This window comes from Maniola jurtina, chromosome 11 (genome assembly GCF_905333055.1).
Source record: "Maniola jurtina chromosome 11, ilManJurt1.1, whole genome shotgun sequence".
Taxonomy (NCBI): Eukaryota; Metazoa; Arthropoda; class Insecta; order Lepidoptera; family Nymphalidae; genus Maniola; species Maniola jurtina.
This window is the reverse complement of record NC_060039.1, coordinates 1,487,139-1,507,950: the sequence shown is the minus strand read 5'-3', so window position 1 is coordinate 1,507,950 and position 20,812 is coordinate 1,487,139. Positions and strand designations below refer to the sequence as shown.

Here is a 20,812-nt window from a genome sequence, read left to right as displayed (position 1 = left end):
TTCTGAACTATACATAGCCATTACACAGCAAATAGGAATAGATTAGAATTTTTTTTTATTTTAACGCTATTTCCCATCAGCTTTCAGTAGTACATCGTGTTCTTAAGGGAATTTTTTTTTGAGGGATTGGTAACACTGCAACCAGCCATCTGCCAAAAAAAAAGATTTTGCTGGATTATTGTTCGGTCGACAACTTCGATTAAAAAAATAAGAATAAATAAAATACAGTGGTAAAAATTGTTTTAGAAACTAATAATTGCCTACCATATAGTTTACCATTTCACTACTTATTATATGCTTTTTAAATTACTTAAGATAACTTTTCCCTAGGATTTTCTTTAACGTACATTGAAATGGAAGATAATTCCTGTAGCGATGACGAAATTAAGGATTCGCCCTCGAGCCCTATATTAGGTAGTAAAAAGTTGAAATTAAACGATGGAAGTTCACAGGACAGTGTTAAGGAAACTCGTGAGTATTGATTTAATTTTATTTTTGCATTTTTAATTTTTTGTGGGGTGCGTAAATTTTTGTTTGTTTTTCTATTAGCGTCTGGTACTAAAGAGGAGAAAGATGAAAATGTGGACAGTGGGGTATCGGCAGACAAGTCTGAGAGTACAAGTAGTGAGGATCGCGCAACTACAGCCGTCGAGGCGCCCGTAAACAACGAACTTGTGACAGTCGCTCCATCCAGCAGTAACGTCCATGCCATATTACTAAATATCAGACATCCGAGAAGGTCAAGGTTTTATAGGAAACGCAAGACACCAGATAGGGACTCTGATAGTGATTCGTCACGGGATTCTGATGATTTGTCAGTGGAGGAAGCACCAGAAGAAAGAGCTAATAACTTGACAGATGGAGATTCTGCTACAGACTCCTCTAACGGAATGCGTAGTGCGTGAGTAGTATTTTTTATTAATATACATCATAATGGAAGGCTGCATTAGCAATGAGTCTTGCTATAAGGGTTCATACAGTGCAAGTGACTTGCAAGCTGAGAAGCAAGTTTCAGTGTTACCTATTGTAGAATTTTAAATTAAATAAAGCATTTTGACATGAACTATAGCATAGCGCATAACTGAGTAAGTTCCTGCTAGAAGAACTGTAGGAGGGGTGCCAGTTGTTCGGAAGTTGACGAATCACAGCTCTCGCGTCACATCATGACACCTCTCCCGCATCGCTCCACTATGGCTAAAACCGGCTTATCAGTGTTTTATAGGATATATTTCGGAGAGTGTGCACAGAAACTTTTCAATCTTGTCCCCCCTTCACCATTTTACCACCACAAGATGCCAGGCGAGTTTCCACCCTTATGTTGTCGACATTCCATCCACACGCACGAAATGTTTTGCGTCTTCATTCCTCATATGCATGCAGCATGGCTAAGGTTTGGAATACTCTTCCGCGATCTCTGTTTCCTACCAATTACAATCCGGGTATCCTTAAAACAAGAGAATAGGCACCTTCTAGGTAAACGCGTCCCATCTTAGACCACATCATCACTTTCCAGCAGGTGTGATTGTGGTCAAGCGCTTACCTATAGTGAATAAAAAAAACCTACTCAATTATGTGTTATGGCTATAATACTAAATTGTAAAAAAATCCTTGGGCATTGTGATTTTAAAGAACACTTCACTCATTGATTTTTACAAATTCTCGTAACATAGAAGCAGCAGCTTAGTCAACAGAAGCAGCTCTGACACATCGTCAGACTCAAATGAGAGCTATGATAGTGATGATATAATCAACATCCAGCCGGGAGACACGGACAGTGATGAAGCCCCCTGGTTCAGGAACAATGACGATGAGAACCAGGGCAAGCTGCCACCAGTGCTGATGAAAACACAACCTAAACATAAATATCAGATTCTTAGAGGTGAGCATAAAAACTTTACTTTAAACTGTATTTAACTGATTGATGCCCCTGACTTTGTGTGGATTTAGATTTTTTTTATACCTCAAGGGAAGTCTTAGATTTTCCTGTAAAAAAAGTAGTATCCATATCTCTGTGTGAAATAGATGCCTGTTACTTTGTCCACATAAAATTAGGGTCCTTAAATACCTTGTGGGGACTCTTGATTTTCTGGAACATCCCTGTGATGCAAGAAAGAAAAACATTTATTTCTTAAATTGTGCCACACGTATCTTATAAGTAATAGTTGCTAATCCCAAAGCTATCTTTGTACCAAATTTTTAAAATAAATAAATAATTCTTACTTACATAGTTTTACTATGTAAAGCTGTGTTATGAGGTTTGACAGCTCTAAATTAAATTTAAAACTGTCCATCCTTTTCATGTTCACTTTAGTAAGAAGAGGATGCAAATACTTGAAAATTTAGTTGTGCTCAAAATCAGTACCCAATATCTTTGAATTTATCTTGTTTTACAGAGGTGTTCAATCGAGAGATGGGTCTAACGTTTCCTTACGGCAAGATGATTCAGAGTGACTTGATGTTTGAACGCAGGTTCTACGGCTCACTTCACGCCGTGTACAGGCTGGACAAATTGCATAATCTTGTCAAGCACAAGGGCTGTGTTAATTCTATTAATTTTCATCCGGAAGGTATCAATGATTTTCTTTTACTTAATATCTTTGAAAATGAACGCCATAGTTTAATTTTTTTGTTTCCATCATGAGCAACATTGTTTTATTGCCATAGTATTTATATATGCAAAATCCCACAGAAAATTTATAAAAAATAGCTTATGATTTAATTCAGAGTATAAGCTATATCCACTCTCACCAAATCGGTTTTGTTATTCAAATCCAAACAAATATGATAAATGATATTACTAGATGTTGCCCCCGACTTCGTCCGCTTGGATAGAATGAATAGCTTTTTAAAAACCCTGTGTGAACAATTTGATTTTCCGAAATAAAAAGTTGTCTGTCTGTACGACAGATGATGCGAACCATCTCTATTATCTTCTATTATCACCATTAAATTATGGACTAACGACATTAGGCGAGACGCAGGGAGCCGCTGGATTCAGGCGGCGCAAGGCTGTGTCATGTGGAAGTCCCTAAAAGAGAACTATGCCCAGAGGTGGACGTCTATCGCTTGTTCTTGATGATGATGATGATGATGATTAAATTCAGCAACTGACAGTCAAAAAGTGTGCAATGGTACCCTTTTTTAACCCCCGACTCAAAAGTTTGTACGTGTGTATCTGTGTATCTGTCTGTGGCATCATAGCTCCTAAACTAATGAACCGATTTTAATTTAGTTTTTTTTTTGTTTGAAAGATGGCTTGATCGAGAGTGTTCTTAGCTATAATCCAAGAAAATCAGTTCAGCCGTTGAAAGTTATCAGCTTTCTTCTAGTTAGTGTAACCTTCACTTGTTGGGGGTGTTATAAATTTTTAATTTACACTTGTGAATAAATGATTTGACTTTGACTTTCCCAGGTCGATTGCTAGCGTCGGGATCAGATGACACCAACGTCATTATATGGGACTGGGCGAAGAGGACAGCTCTGCAGACCATCAAGACTGGTCACAAATCTAATGTGTTCCAGAGCAAATTCCTCTACCTCAATGCTCAGAGCCAACTTAATATTGTCACATGCGCCAGAGATGGACAGGTATGATTTTTTTAAGGGTTTTCTCTTCTTCGTCACAACCTCTTAGCAAGGGTCGTGGTCATCACGAAGTGACGTTTTTGGGGGCAGATGTTATTCGCCACTTCTCCCTGCTGGCCAATAGCCTGGTACACTCAGTTAAGGTTAAGGACCTTAGATTCGGGGTTTTACCAAAAAAAAAAAAAACAATATGATGACCCAGGCCCCAGATATCAATTTTGAAAGAATTTAGCCCAATAACAAAGAATTTTTAAAATAGTGGTAGTAATCTTCATACGTCACTTGCACTTTGATATTCTGCTTCTTCGTCCAGAAAAAGTTTTCTGTGTTAGTCGCGGCTCATGAAGTTTTGCCTCAAAAACTTTTGTACAAAGAATCAAAAGCTTAATTTGCTATAATCCACTAAAAAGGCAAATCTGTATAGTACAACATGCAGCATGCGACGTGCATCACCTGTCCTCCCACTGCTAAGCATGCAAGAAAAGCCAGTCCCCAAGTACCACCGCGCAACACCACAAATCCACCAGAACACACTCGACATATGTTTCGCATCTACTTCGGCGGGGAGGGGCAACACACGCACAACAGACGGAAACGTTTAAGTGTGGAAACCAGCCCAGAGAGAAGAAGAAGATATTTCGCATCCTCAGGAGATGTAGACCTTACAATGCACAATTGCAAAGATTCACTTCACATGCTGCATGTTGTACCATACAGATTCACTCTTTTTAGCGGATTATAGCAAATTAAGCTTTTGATTCTTTGTATATCATGGGGTTCCGCAAAGTAACGCCTGCTTCTATACAATACGGTTGTTCCCAGGTGCGATTGCTGCAATGTCCCGCCAGCGGCGGCACGGCGTCGCGGCGGCGGCTCGCGTCGCACAAGCGCGCTGCACACAAGCTGCACGTGTCGGCCGCCGACCCGCACGTCGTGGTCTCCGCGGGGGAGGACGGCCTGGTCATCGTGTCCGATGTGCGAGTGGAGCGTTCTGTGAAGTGAGTATACTTCTGACCAACTCTGCGGGTCCAAAGGGGCGAGACTTTTAGTCTTTAAAAGTTGTACTTAAGGCTACACTTCTTACCCGCTTCTCTATACAAACGTACCTATTACTCCTATCATTCTATTTGTTGTTCTAGATTTAGATCCATTACTGAACTATGTATCGATTTACCTCTCCAATATCTAGGTATGCCTTACAACAATAAATATAGTAGAATTGTATTTGTTTTAAATGTTATGACCATTGAAAAATCTCTATTTTATGGAAAATTTTAACGCAACTTTGAGACTTTTTATGGCAACAAATTGGAAAATCAACAACTTCATGCCACACTTTACTTCATTACAATTTTAAATGTCTTTAGTTTGTGTATAAAAATGTTTTCTTTTGCCAAAAATAGGCGTAATTCCAAAAGTCGATTAGCAATTTTCACTTTACTGTTTCTGACTTATTATCTTGAATCTCAAGCAAAATTATTCAGTCGGCCTCTCTCGGGGTGAGGTGCGGTTAGAGGGAAAAAAACAGTACTATTTTAGGTTCCGCCCACCGAGTTATCGCTTCGATGAAGCAGGCTCTTAATAGGGCTAGTGCAACATTTCAGAGACGCGCCTTATGTCTGTCAGGGCTCAGAGTACGCGCATTCCTGTGAGCCCATTGTTCTCCACAATGTATGAGCCCACAAGCCATCCTAAAGTCATCATCACACTTGATACACGCAACCATTGTTTGTTCCAGGAACTTCCACCTGTGCTCGTTCCCACTGTACAGCATGGCGGGGCACCCGCTCAACAAGCACCAGCTCCTGTTGGCGGGACAGGACAAGTTCGTGCACGTGTTCGACACGCGCCGCGCCACGCAGCCGCTTGCCCAGTACTGCCCCGGACACTTCCACGACCAGCCAGTGAGTCAAGTCTTGTTTTTGATTCAGATTTTTTTTTGATCTTTTAATCACTTTGCGATTATGGCATTATCCATCACACTTCACACTTCACACTAATATTATAAAGGCGAAAGTTTGTATGTGTGTGTGTGTGTGCGTGTATGTTTGTTACTCCTTCACGCAAAAACCACTGGACGGATTGGGCTGAAATTTAGAATGTAGATAGATTATACTCTGGATTAGCACATAGGCTACTTTTTATCCCGGAAAATCAAAGAGTTCCCACGGGATTTTAAAAAAAACTACATCCACGCGAACGAAGTCGCAGGCATCAGCTACTTATCCATAATAGCCTAATTAAACTTCGATCTATCTTTACTGAGTACCTACATAAAATTCTTAAGTTTATATTATTCTTATAATAAATTCAAAAAGAGTTTCTCACGAAGTACAACCTACTACTTCAAAACATATGAGCTATTTTAGGATCTTGAATTATAATTCATATGATTTCCTGGGAAAGAAAATTTTCTGCCGCGAATACCGAAAGTAGTCACAATTTCGTCATTCTCTAATACTAAAATCCATACTTTATATTATAAATGCGAAAGTGTGTCTGTCTGTCTATCTGTTACCTTATCACGGGCCAACAGTGTAACCGATTCTCACAAAATTTGGTACAAAGTTAGCTTATGTCCCGGGGACGGACATAGGCTTCTTTTTATCCCGGAAAATCAAAGAGTTCCCACGGGATTCCTAAAGACCCATCCGCTCAACCGATTTGTATGGAATTTGGTACCGAGGTAGCTTGCGTCTTGCGTATATTATTAACATAGACAACCTTTTATCCCGGAAAACTAAACAGTTCCCACGGGATCTTCAAAAATTCGTTTGCCCGCATCCTCTAATCTATACTAATATTATAAAAAGGAAACCTTTGTATTTTTGTATGTTTGTATTGAATAGGCTCAAAAACTACTGGACCGATTTCAAAATATCTTTTACCATTACTTAGAGGGATTCTTCCGAATCCGTATAGGCTATATTTTATCCCGGAAAATAGAAAAAATAAATGTCCACCCGTGCGAAGCTGGGGCGGGTCGCTAGTTGCTAATAAAGAGCTTCAGTCTTCAATTTGCAATAATATTCTCAACCCACGAAAGTTAAAACTCATGTTAGCTTTGCATAGCTTATGTCTATTTGAGGTAAACCTCAGAACATTATCTAATAATGGACCAATTTTAAATGTGAAAGTGCAATGCATCAGTGGACCAAAAAGTAACAACTTTACCATAAAAAACCATGTCTTTAAGTGTATCCATCCAAAAAATCACGCCAGTCCGTTGCTCCATTGCGGCGTGATTGAAAGACAAACCAATGAACCATCAAATAAACACACTTTCGCATTTATAATATGGGTAGTGATACATTGAAGGTTTGCTACGAAATGTTTCTTTTATATCGCTCAGCAAGCAGCAATGTAGTAATATTTTGTTACAGAACAAAGGATCACGGCGTATGAAGTCTTCGATGCATCTAACATGCGCGGTGTACAATCATAACGGAACGGAAATATTGGGCTCCTACAACGACGAAGATGTTTACTTGTTTGACGTCAACAAAGATGTTTACGACAAGTGAGTATAATTCATACTAATATTATAAATGCGAAAGTGTGTCTGTGTGTCTGTGTGCTAGCTTGGCCCAGCAGTTAAACCGATTTTGATGAAATTTGGTACAGAGTTAGCTTACATCCTGGGGAAGGACATAGGCTGTTTTTAATCCCGGAAAAATCGAAGAGTTCCCATAGGATTCTAAAAAACCTAAATCCACGCGGACGTATTCGCGGGCGCATCTAATTTATAATAATAACCCATTATGTTGTAATATTCAAAGGCCTTCGTTGCATGTACAGTTTGGATATTGCTTACGTCAAAAAATTTCAAAAGTAAAATAAAAACCGACTTCAATGACCACAGACTACACTGCAGTACTGATTCTGGGCACAACTAAATTTAGAGTATTCGCATCCTCTTCTTAATGCAATATGAAAAGGACATACACAGTCTGACAGTTTTAAATTTAATTTAGAGCTGTCAAACCTCGTGACTTTAGCGAGCCTATTGTTAAAATTCATGTTCCATCCTTTTTTAGAAATATTAAACAGAAAAAGACCTGTCTAAACGTAAAAACGATTTTAAATTAATATCTCACTGTTTTAGAGACACAAGTGACGGCAAAGACGGATATACACATCGGTATAGTGGACATCGTAATATTGCTACATTTAAGGTAATTTTATTCATTCAAAATCAAAATCTATTTATTTCATATAAGACAACTAGAGTCTCTTATATTATGCTGTCCATGACTCTACCGCCGGTGCGGAATGCAGATTCTACTGAGAAGAGTCAGTAAGAAACCCAACAGTTGCTCTTTTCAAATCATAAAAAGTTACAAGACAAAAATACACCATAAACGGGGCCACTTGAGTGTTTGTTTGTGATCTCTAACCTCGTACTATGTTCTATATCAATGTAATATGTAGTGGACTGAGAGCCGATGCACCAAAATAGCCACTCCATGGAAAAAGCGCTTAGATATTAAATGGTTCAAACTGCAATAGGTATAGATTAAATTATTTAGAAAAATAGACTGACATTTAAAAAAAAATGTTTACAAAAGATTTAAAAATATGTGTACCCATAGTGAACTTTTTATTTATTTAAGGGGGTCTCGTTCTTTGGGCCGAAAAGTGAATATATCGTGTCTGGATCGGACTGCTCATATATTTACATTTGGGAGAAGGAGTCGGAGGCTATAGTACAGTGGATGGAGGGGGATATGAATGGTGTGGTGAGTAACTCCATACATAAATATATAAAAACTATTGCACACAAATCATGAAATAATCAAGACAAAATGAAGAAACAGAAAAAAACTAAAAACAATTGTATGCAAAGGCGGCCTTATTGCTCAGAGCAATCTCCACCCACCAGGCAACCTTTAGTGAAAGGAGAAACTAGGTGTGTTGGATAGTACACAATACAAGAATCTTGTTTAGTAGTATAATACATATTATAATGTATATTATGTATAAATGAATAATTAATTCTATCCATCCGCCATCATTGTCACACGATAGAGGTCCACACTCCACTGCTGGACATGGATCTCTTGTAGGGACTTCCAAATGCCATGATCTTGCGCCGCCGCCTTCAAGCAGCTCCCTGGGACTCGTTTGATGTCGTCTGTCTGTCGTATTGGAGGGTTGAAGAACCCATCAGTACCCATGTTATAAATGACAAAGTGTGTTTGTTTGTTGGTTTGTCCTTCAATCACGTCGCAACGAAGCAACGGATTGACCTAATTTTTTGCATGGGTATAGTTAAAGATTTGAAGAGTGGCATAGGCTACTTTTCATCCCGGAAAATCAAAGAGTTCCCACGGGATTTTAGAAAACCCTAAGTCCACGGGGACGAAGCCGCAGGCATGTAATAGGATTTTTCAATAAGTTTACGTTTTATGAAAACTTTGAACTTAATCAGAGATATCTATTTTGAGATATCTTATAAGTTATAACATTTCAGGTAAATTGTATAGAAACCCACCCCCGCTTCCCCGTGATGGCGACGAGCGGCCTCGACAAGGACGTCAAGCTATGGATACCAAAGAGACAGGTGGATCCCGATTATAAAGGAATGAAAAAGGTATGTTGTTCAGCGAATCCTAAAGTGGGTTCCGTGAATTCTGGTCCCGGTGAAGGATACCGGCTACGTTTCGTTCCCACGAGAATTTAAAACACCTAAATCCACACCAAAGAGTTTGCAGGCATCATCTATTTGATATAGAGATAGGATGCATCCCGGACATGGATATAGATTACTTTTTGTTACAGAAAATCAAGGATTTCTCATGAGATTTTTGGAAACCTGAAACTATATTTATTTTTATGCATAATAGTTTTTGATTTCGTGCAAAATATCAAAAAATACGACTGTAGTACGGAACCCTCGGTGGGCGAGTCTGCTTTGCACTTGGTCGGGTTTTTTTTATAATTTTCTTTCACATTCACAGGTAGTACGCGAAAACAGCTTTTCGCCCCGAAGTCCGTTATTCAACGATTTCCTGCCATCTTTGTACAGCGCGTGGCGGAACGAGTCTCGCTCTAACGCGGACGACTCCATACCTTCCTACGGCGGAAACATCGAGTTCGACGGAAACGTCTGCACCGCCTTCTAGCGCGATACTCCTCCCCCCTCAGGGGGTAACCGCCCCTGATCGTCACAAGAGCGTGTGTGCACTGCGTCCGATCTGAATCCGAGATAACAAAAAAATACATAGGCTGTTAGCGTCCATCAACTAGAAAATAGTGTGTGTCACTTTTACGCATGGTTGAAATAAAACTTTTGATAATGAGCCCTAAAAAGTTTTGTCATTTAGTAGTAACAGTAAGTAAAAAATAGAGCATCTAATCTGTGGCAGTTTAAAACACTTCGATAAAAGATGGAGCCTCAAAGCAGCTGTTCTGTTTGGTGACCATTTTCATCGGAAGTGAATTTTGAGCGTTTCTTCCGTTCGAAGTTACTCTCTAAAGGTTTACTTAAAAATAACTCTGGCATTGAGCTTGCGCAGTGAGTGATATCTGTTATAGAATTGCGCGTAATCTAATTACAATCCGGGTATCTTTAAAACGAGTGAATAGACATCTTCTAGGTAAATGCATCCCATCTTAGGCCACATGATCACTTTCCATCAGGTGTGATTGTGGTCAAGCGTGTGCCTAAAATTAAGTTTAAAAAATACTTGTATATTATGTCCATTTCATTGGTCATCATAAAATTATTTTATTAGCGCGTTCACGTGACCACACACTATAGTTTCATAATAATATCATTTGTTGAAAAGGATGGATAGATTTTAAGTTCTGTCAGCTAGTTATGTTCCGATTGTACAGTTGGTTCCAATACTTCCGTTAGAGCCAGTTGTTAATCAGGCAGTCAACGTTATGTTACGGTTAACGTTAAACTTTGACTGCCCAAACAAAGTGGTGAGTGAACAAGACATTATTCATACCACCATGATTAAAGTTTTTTTTTTCTCTCTTGTCTGGCTTTACAAAGATTAGCCAATGTCAAGTGTGTAGTTATTTGTAACAAATTGGTTAAACTATACAAGTATGGACCCCGTCTGTACCGGCGCTCGCCGACACACGCACGGCACCCCCTTGGAGCGCTTTCCAGTCCGTTTTAACAAAAAAAAAAAAAAAAACACTCCAAAAAGGCAGAGCACGCCCGCCAGCTAACACCAACACAAACAAAGTCCATGATTAAAGTTATAAGTAAAAAGTTTCAAATATTAACAAACACCTACTTTTGCAACCAATTTAGGTTTTATTGACATTCAATACAGATAGCATTATTTGCTTCAATAAGGGTATAAAAAAAGATACAATTATTCATTGATATTGATCCAAAGATTCAAAGTTTAAAAGTAACTGTGTAACTTAACCGCTTGATATGCAACTGGCACTCACATATACATTAGATACATTATATTTAAAATTTCTAGTGTTTCAAGCGTGTCTGTATATTGTATAGTTTGTATGTTGTTTATATATATATTTGTTGTTATAAATATTTCATTTAAGTAGGTACATAGTTTGGGCACAGACTGAAGGAAAAAGATAGATGGAATGATGAACAAACATGTTCATAGAAATGCAGCCACTTCCGATTGGCTGATATTCTTCTACTATGGGATACATAGTAGTTGAAGTGCCACAAATTATTTGTCAGCCAATAACGACAAATTGCGAGGAGAAGAGAATCACAAGTCTTATGCTATGGACAGTCTGCTGACTTATGTATAAGGCGTTGATACAGTTATGCAAGCGTTTGGGTTTTATTATCCTTTTTAAAACGGTTGTTTTTAAAAATTAGTTACTTATCTCTGTCTTTTTCCTTCATTACGGGGCCACAGCTTTCGGCCATACTGTAATCGCACACTGTGACTCAGCCGAAACATACGCGCCGGTTATTTCATAATGACTTTGAAATTCGAACGCATTTTCGGTACTAAAATTGTGTTGCTTGTGGCTCATCTCGTATTATGCGACTTTGTCCGCAAAGATTGCAGAAATTTCGAACCCCTATTTTACCCTCTTAGGGGTTGAATTTTCAAAAATCTTAGTGGATGTCTACATTATAACTCATAACAGCTATCTGCATGCCAAATTTCAGCCCGATCCGTCCATTTTTTTGAACTGTGCTTTGAAATATCAGTCAGTCAGCTTTGAGAGGGACAACCTTTGCTTTCTCAATCACTCATTGACGAAATATGTGTTGTTTGGATCAGCCAAGTAAGATCGAGCGAATTGCGTGAAGAATATGGTAGATTGGTATTTTTATGATTTATATCTATCCAAATATAACAAAAAGTCATTTTTGTCTTTTCTTGTAGCACTCTGGTGGCAAAGCACTACAGTAAATCGAAAATACTGCAGCATGTACCTTAAGTAACATTTTTTAGTAACGAGTATGAAAAATTCGTTGTGTGGCTCGAATTAAAGAGATCAGCTTTATCTGTCCGCTTATAAGAAAAAGTTATGGCCCCACGGTCTGTGGTTTTGGGTAATAATAAAAGTTATATTTCAAGGAGATAACTTTCCGTTCACACAATGTATGTGAACATGGAACATTTTATGCCTGTGATATGTTTGTTTGTGAAAATAATTTAAATGATAAGTCCATTTTGTAAGCTCATTGTGCGTGTATGGTTATTTGCAGCAATGTGTAACATATTATTTTAATATACATAGATGAAAAGAATTAATTTAATTAATGAATAAAAATTAGCTACGTATACTTCGCGTGCAGATTGGTAGGAGAATCATTCAATCATCAGACAATCAAACATTTACTAATATAAAATTCTGTTTTCTGTTAATGTATCAAACTGTGTTTGCATTAATCACATATCTAACTTGTTGAAAATAATTTGTTTGAAATTTTATAGCCTAAGACGATGGTATAACATATTCCATCATATTAAATAATTTACCTGATTCCTTGCAGTGTGAATACAAAGTCAACAAAACAGTTTATAAAATTGTCATACAACATCACAAGTGTAGCAACGTAATACTAATAATTTGGAATTTCACACTATGTATAATCCGTAAAAAATGACTTCTCACGCGCCATTTTAACTTTGTGTCAAATATCACGTCAAAAGTACGATTTTAGTAATTCTTTTCTTGTTTGGTGGCTTTTTGTAGTGCCAGACCAGCAAAATGCACAAGACAAGACACCAGAACAGTGTCAAGTAGAATGTAAACATAGAAGATTGATAGGTAAAAATGTGCCAATTTTCTTCAAAGTAATAATTGTTGTATAATAGAAGAAGGCTTAACATATTTCTTAGTAAATTATACTATTTATTTTAAAGGGGAACCATACTTTTGACATGACAGTTGACCCATAGAGTTAAACGTGAGAAGTATTTTTGTACGGAATATACTTATAGGCGTGTTTATTTGTTTAGCTTTCCTACGCTGGTAGTGAGCAACTCATATAGACATTTCCTCTGTGAAGCGTGAAGAGTATGGCAATCATAACTTTTTTTTTGTTACTAAGAACTGTAATAAGGCTAGTTATTTTCCTATAGTTATATTGAAAGGAAGTTAAGGTAACCAATACTTGTGAAAAAAACCCACAAAAATTGTAAAAATATATAAAAAATAGTAAAATTATTTCATAAAAGTGAGTTTGGTTTCATTGTTATTAAAATATACTACTTACCTACTTCATTTTGTTTATAACTTCCTTCTTTTACAAAAGCTATAAAATGAGAGACCTAAGAATCACCTGTGTTGGCCTGTTTATTACATTACCTTGGTGGTACTGCAGAGTTGATTGATTCCATGCAAGTTTGTCAATAAGAAATTTGTTAATTGTATATAACATTAATGTTTACATTGTCATGGCACTCAATATGTTTATCTGAATAAAAGGTAGCTTAGCTTATAAACTGACAGAATGGTACAAAATTAGCTACCGTTTCTCTTATCGCGTTTCAATAGAAAAGACAAATTATTCTCATAACAATCCAATTTGTAAGAGTAGCAACTAAAATACATAAATGACTTACTTAAATAACGTAGGTATTGTAGGTTACACACATAGTTATTTAAAAATAAAAGTTTGAAAAAAAGAAAAAAAACCTTCACTCAGATTATTATACGTCAGGACTGTTTTTGTTATCATTTTTTTATTTATGTTGTTGTGAGAAAAATTAAAACTAAATTTTTACAAAGGAACTCCGTGTCGTTTAATTACTTTATCACCAACGCACCGAGGATTCCTTTAGGTATTATTATAAAAGTATTATTATAATTATTATACCTACTCAATCCAAGCACGTAAGTTTATTTGAATAAAATCAATATTTCTTGATTATATACTTACGTTCTTTCTTTTGAAACAGAAAACTAGAAATTAACATATTACTTATTAATTAGGTACAGTAGGTACCTACCTACCTACCTAATTACCCATTTGCTACCTACTGAGATTAACCTAGTTCATAGTTAGCTGCTAAGTACAACTTTTATAGAAAGTCAGTATTCGGTACATTAAATTATTATCTACCTGAAAGCATTGAAAATTATCATACCAACCTTGTTATCCATACGAACGCTGATAAAAATTATCCTATATAAATCTTTTTATTCAATGCTTCGAAAGTCAACCCAACGAATAATAATATGGAATACCTAGTAGGTACACATACCATTTTAAATAGATATTTCATATCAAACACACAATAATTAGAAAGAAAAACCATGAAAAACATTAAAATGACCCAAGTTTTCGAATATTCAGCCACTTTTACGTTCCCGCTATTTTTGACAGCAATGGATACGGTGGATACGTCACTTTCGTGTCAGTGCCGGATATACGTAATCAACATAACCACTTTTTAAGGAATTACAGAGTTAACTTTTGTTTAGCGAAACAATAAATCTTTTCTAAACTTATTACAATATTAATACACTGTGTTACATAATTACTATTTTAATTAATACAACTAATATGAGATCGATTTTAATATTGTGACCCTACATATCCTGTTATTTGTTAATGGCAGATATTGCCGACCAATCAGCCGCGAGGCGTATAGAAGCCCGCGCCATCTTCGTTTTCAAACTCATCTCCATCGCGCCCGCCCGCCGCTCACTCGATCAGTCAGTCGCGCGTCGGTTTGTGGCAGCCGTATACCTAACTTGGATATTTCTAGTAATTAATACAAAAAATCAGAACAATCATGAGTACCAATGAAAAGAACAGTGAAGTGGCAGTAGACAAGGTCGGTGACGAGAAGACCGGAGAAGCAAAAAGTGACCTAAAAGGAGCCAAAAGGGCAGCAGAGGTGAGTGCACATGTCAGACTATGTATTCATTTTAGACGCTCGCCATTTTATTGAACGTTGTTATTTGGGGCATATTATTTCTAGACCATTATTGTACTCGGAACTGTACCACTCGCTACACAAGGAATTGCAGTTTGCCGCTATTCCGAGAAACTTCAACCGGCGTATTTTTGGACTAGGTAGTGCTAATGCTCACGTTTAAGCATGTGAGGTAATCGATGAGTCAGACAAGATTTAAGTACAAAGTCTTTCATCAAGAGAATATTCCACGTTGCTTGTGTAGAATTTTGACCACCTTTGGCGGTCTGTACGTTTTGTTTACTCGTTTTGGATACAGAGACATGACCTTGGTAGAAAAAAAACATGGCGCGGGAACTCGCTCGTGTCTGATATTGAAGTGAATACATTTACCTTACATACACGAGAATGCTCTATTTGGTGTCATTATAATATTGATTTTATTGCGTATCATTATATTCTATTTTTGACGCGCTTTCTAAGCCCCGTTTACATTCCGCGGCAGCGTGACGCTCCGTACTCGGTACAGTAACATGGCCGGCAATGTCAAATACACACAGTAGATTCGACCAAACGTCAAACAATACTGCTAGACAAAGCCTTTTTCTGTACCCAAATCTTTTTAAAGTCTTCTGTCTCGTTATTAAACTGTAATCCTCTACAAATAATATGAAATAGGTACCTACAGGTACTTTCTTTGGACCTTTCTCTAGTAGGATCGTAGTCAACGACCCGGCAACATTTGCATGTAGGTGTTTCATAAGCAATTTAAACTTCCTTTGTTCACCAACTAATAACTAGAGGATCATAATCTATAGGGAAAACGCGGCAAACCTTGTTACAAATCCAATACTAAATAAATTCTAACAAAATACTAGAAAATATGTGAATGTAGCGTGTCTCTTTCCCACAATGTAACCTAAATTCAAGCTATTAACCAACGGGCGCGTTTCAAACATAACCTCAACGATAACATTAGTATCAATGAACTTGGATATTTTATAGGAGTTTTGATGTAGTAGCACATTATTAATAAACACAATGATTGCTTCATTGTCGTTTTAGCGGTTTTAAGGGGTTTGTACCGTCGTACGTCATCTCTTGTTATGCATACTGACCGTCGGCACTTGGTATTTGCTACGGGAAAATAGGCCGTACGCCGCCGGCCCCACACTTAGCGTCTCTTTCCCCCATACTAATAACCCACGCTTCTTTTATTGTTACCAATCCTTGTCACCTGCGCTTCATTATCTTGCACGTAAACCGTATTCGCCACTTTTGTCAATAAATTGCACGTGAACAATTCTTTTGTTTCCGTTGCAATAAGTTAATTATTGTCTAGTAGCCATATGATTGATTGTAATCTTTCTACGAGTATAAATTGTTTCACTATCAATACTTGTAAACATTATCCCATTAAAACTCTAAACATTCTAATATGATTAATAGAAAGGGATCACAAAACACGATCAGCAATGAGGAATGCCTACGACGAAGAGAGCGATTTTGTAAACGATTTAAGGAAACCTATAGTCCGCGACAGGTCGACATGGCAATCGGGATGGAGGCGTCCTCCCCCGCCTCATACCTCGATTGCCGTATCGACCTTTCGCATACTATACTTCCATTTGAATAGTCAAAATTGAATAGATAGGTACGTAAATAGGTGCATTACGGATGTAGAATTATAATTTTATAGTAATCTGAATTGTTTTTGTTGTGTAGGAAAAAACAGTAGAGGCGAAAAAAGCGCGAAAGGAAGAAAATGGCGGCGGTGGGGAAGACGAAGGGCACAGTGACGAGGAAGACTTTGATGGATACGTAGTAGAGGGTGACGGAGACGACGACGACGATGAAGAAGTTGAAGGCGAGGAAGGTGAAGAAGACGAGGAAGAATTAGGGGAAGGCGAGGACGACGATCTCGAAGGTAAATAACTGCATGATACCGATTCAAGAGCCCCACATAGTATAATATATTTTAAAATTCTAAATGCATTCTATTTTATAAGATAATAAATTATTAAGTAAATAGTAGCAACTAAAAATCGTTTGTAGAAGTACTGTAGAGAATTAAGCAAATCAAAAAATTGTTCTCTGGGAGTTCGTAGTGTAAAGATGTTGGTCTTTATCGGTTTGGCGCGAAATCTGAAAGCGCGAAAAATATTCTTTCGCAATCACCTACGTTCTTTTGTGGTTGGATTATTTATTTCCAACGGACAAGTTTATTAGCACTATTTGGAAAACTTGATTTAATGTAATATTTTACTATTACATATTGTCTGAAAAAATTCCAACCCAAAATAAAGCAAAAATTGAGATATTATGAAAAAACTGATTAGAGCTCGGGGCTTCGGAGATTGGGGTAAAATGGCATGATGGAATAAATTAATATACGGATCTGGTTTTTTTTTGCGATGTGAAATGTCATTTTACCGTAATCGCCCAGCTGTAAACAGTTTTTTTCATAATACTTATCTCTCTTGATAATCTTATTTTGAATGTGAGTTGGAAAGTTTTTCAGGAAATACGTCCAAATACCAAATTGAAAACTAATTTTATATACTTTAATGATGATAATGTGTTGTTTAAAACGTGTTATTTTGTATTATAATAAGATTATCGTGAACATATTTGCAGTTTTATTTTTCGTACCCCCATCGAAGTCTTAGACAGTGCCACCGCACGATGTAATTCAAGTAGGTTGTGCACGCACATTTTCACCCGCTATTGTTATAAGTTCAGCGCGTCGTTGAAACCTTACAAGCTGCAGCCGCGATGCTCTTATAGCTATGTCACTATATTGTGTGTTGAGATATATTTTCTTCTTCGTTATCTAAAGTTATTCTATAATCCTACTGCTTTAACGTCCGGTATACACCATAGCATAGATTTATTTATCATAATCCGATTCTTAATTGGCTTGAAAAAATTATTACGATATCTCTCAAAAATCTGATTGAATTGACTTGAATATACTTACGTCTCCCTTAGGTGGTCTATTTCTACGTATCGGCCCTTAGGTTAACTAGTCAAATTCAGACTTAGTAATTCCCTGCAGTTTGGTGAATAAGATTTTTGTTTTTGCAAGAAAAACATGTAACTTCTTCAGCAGGCCTTTTCCATATTTCAGTGCCATGTTGTGTTCGGTTGTAAATTGCGAAAAGTTTCCAACAAAACTCCGTTAAGGTGTTCATCACCAAGAATTAGAATTTACGAAGTTACGATCGATGTCATCTGGGTTGGTTACCCAAGTTAGCCGATAGGAAATTAGGAGTTTGAGTATTTGTACAACTTACTACTTAAGTACTTTCCGTAATTTACACTTGAATGGCATAAGATATCGCTAAGATACGGAATCCGCCTGCTGATGACTTTGAGAACGAATTCCGATGATTAACCGCCGTAAATTGTTTGCAGATGACGAAGTAGAAGAAGAATTATTAGGGGAAGAAGAGGAGGATGACGCGTAATACGCTCGTGCTCTTGATAAGGACAATGTCACAGTGAAGTAATATAGTGTATGTGGCGCCCCGGTGTGGCGGCCGCGCTTCGCCCCAACGGCTGCAGGAGCCCGAAGCGGCCAGTTGGGAACACGCGTGGCCGACATCACTCCCACCTAAAACGGGTGCACTTTTGAATGACAAAAATTAATTAAGTCTATCCCAATACAGATTTTTTAATATTTAAGTTCGGTACTCGAAGCTGTATCAATTTTTCACGATTCTGCAACAATTTATTAATTAAGACTTAGTAGAATACTGTTGAATTTTGTCATGAAATGTACAAATGTGTTTTGGGAAGTAAACTTTATTTCTAAGTGGAATTCACTCTGTATTTAGGTTAACCTGTAAGCCCGAATGGTGAAGTTGTGATATTTTTCTATACACAGTACCATAAATATTCACATGGGAACAGAAATAACCCGGCACGGCTGTATTGATTAATTATTAATGTAGAGAATAAGCGATTAAGTCACAAAGCTCAATTCTTCATTTTTTTGTTGTCGATGAGAGTTTGTGTGTACATATTTTAGTGTAAGGGAAGCCTGAGAGTTTTAATCAGTAAATGTAAAATAGTGTGGTTATTGACTTAATGCATTCAAGACAACTTGTTTTTAATAAATGGTAACGTCGTTGTGTTTTCTAAACCTTCGCTTCTTCGTCGACTCCTTAAACTCCTTTCGTATAGTGAAATCGTTGCTATGGCATTCGGATGGGCTAATATAAAGTTTCGGGCTGAGAGGCACTCGAGGAGTTTGGCGCCGACGTCGGAGTGTATCGCCGGCATCGTGCGCGGTGCGAATATTAGAAAAACATCACAATTTTGCCATTATCTCTAGACTAGCACATCGCGCCCGCCGCCCGCTCCCTGCGACTGATAAAGAGAGCGCGACGGTCGTCGCGGCGCGATAGCGACGCTGACACCCAAAACCTGTCACTTTGTCCATAATGATAGCTTAGCGTAGCTCCCGCAGTTCGGTATTCCATTATTTGAGGTGTGTAATGCTAATGAGTAATGAGAGATTCGTAGGTTAAAGAGAATTAGCGTGTAGGTCGGTAGGTTGTGCCGGAGGGACGCCAGGCGGCCAGCGGCGGCGAGGCCGGCAGGGAGGGCGAGCGGCGTCGGCCGCGTGGCCTCGTTCGATTTGCGCCCCCCCTCGCCGCGCTGCGCCGCGTCTACGCGCGCCGCCCGCACCACGCCACGGCAACGCGCCGCCGCGCGCGGGGAGCCGTCCGTCGCGCGCCGTACATCGCCGCGGAGACGGGGCCCGCGCGGCGCGGAGCGGCGATGTATGACGCGCATCCGGCCTGTCGAGTTCACACCGCGGCGCTGGCCGATTCAATAAATATATACTAAATCTTGAATGACTATATTTTTTTACTTCACCCGGCGCTCGGAGAAGGCGGCGGAGTGATTAGGGAGAGCATTTAGCGAAATTATTGTCATCGATACTAAAATACCTGACTTTTATTTAATTAGGATTGACCATTGATGTAATTGACATTGAATTAAATTTGAATTTGTAGATCACCTTATTATATAGTTTCTCGCTTTTCGTTTTTACGGTAAGAATGAACTGACGCATATTGTGTACTATGTACGACTAATGTGAATACCTTAGTACGATTTTTATTTATTTGTGATGTTGAACACTATTGATTTTCTACTATGGACGAAATGTAAATACAACCGATTTTAAGTAAAACGTTATTTTGTTTCCTAAGCCTATTTATTTGTCCCTGCGAAGATAATAACAGCATGGCAGTGCGGCGTCGCAAGCGATGTCGATTCCTTTATTATAATGATTTTAAAGATAGCGGTATAAAAATACATTGCGCCACTCTTGTATCATGTGCAAGATAGGCAGCGTTCATATTGGATAAGATATTAATCGTTACGTAGACAGACCCTACCTACTTTCAAGATAGGTACGATACCGAAACCCACCAAATGCCTAACCTCGTGTTACCTATCATGTCTCCGTCATGACAAATTGTAATTAATAACAGTAATAACATGTATTTCTTTCGACTCTCTTCTGTCATCCATCAACGTATCATTTTATTAGAACGGAAAGTATCTAACGTAAAAAAACTAATTAGGTAAGTACCTAGGTACCTACTGTGGTAATTTTTTTTCATATTTTGTTGTCGGGCTTTGTGAGTTTAGCGTTTTTAGTCGAATAAACATTTTTAATTACCTAGGTAGGTACCTAATTTTTAAATTAAGAAAATGTCAACGTTGTGTAAAGAGCTTAATAATTATTAGCAGCATACAGCGACATCTAGTGAGCGCAATGTGTATTAATATTTCAAGGTCTTTTACTAGAGGGCGCTGGTAACAACTTCCTTGTAATATGGCGCGAAATTTAAAATGAAGCCGCCATAGAATCG

At 38.0% G+C, this 20,812-nt stretch overlaps 2 protein-coding genes across 3 annotated transcripts; both read left to right on the top strand.

Moving 5' to 3' along the window:
* Positions 1-136: 136 nt before the first annotated feature.
* LOC123869786 (DDB1- and CUL4-associated factor 8) lies at positions 137-13,235 on the top strand. 2 transcript variants are annotated; one of them, XM_045912810.1, is made up of 13 exons: positions 137-230; positions 331-471; positions 550-901; positions 1,671-1,879; positions 2,394-2,567; positions 3,413-3,588; positions 4,408-4,583; positions 5,324-5,489; positions 6,969-7,105; positions 7,691-7,760; positions 8,199-8,324; positions 9,059-9,178; positions 9,546-13,235. In XM_045912810.1, exons 2-13 carry the CDS (start codon positions 354-356, stop codon positions 9,708-9,710), a joined length of 1,989 nt encoding a protein of 662 aa, XP_045768766.1. In that variant the 5' UTR covers positions 137-230; positions 331-353; the 3' UTR covers positions 9,711-13,235. The 2 variants fall into 2 exon arrangements, with proteins under 2 accessions (XP_045768766.1, XP_045768765.1); XM_045912809.1 differs by having other exon boundaries at positions 137-471.
* Positions 13,236-14,678: 1,443 nt separating this feature from the next.
* On the top strand, positions 14,679-20,137 carry LOC123869790 (acidic leucine-rich nuclear phosphoprotein 32 family member B-like). The gene is made up of 3 exons (XM_045912819.1): positions 14,679-14,900; positions 16,644-16,845; positions 18,336-20,137. The coding sequence occupies exons 1-3, from the start codon at positions 14,796-14,798 to the stop codon at positions 18,386-18,388; spliced, it is 360 nt and encodes a 119-aa protein (XP_045768775.1). The 5' UTR covers positions 14,679-14,795; the 3' UTR covers positions 18,389-20,137.
* Positions 20,138-20,812: the final 675 nt, after the last annotated feature.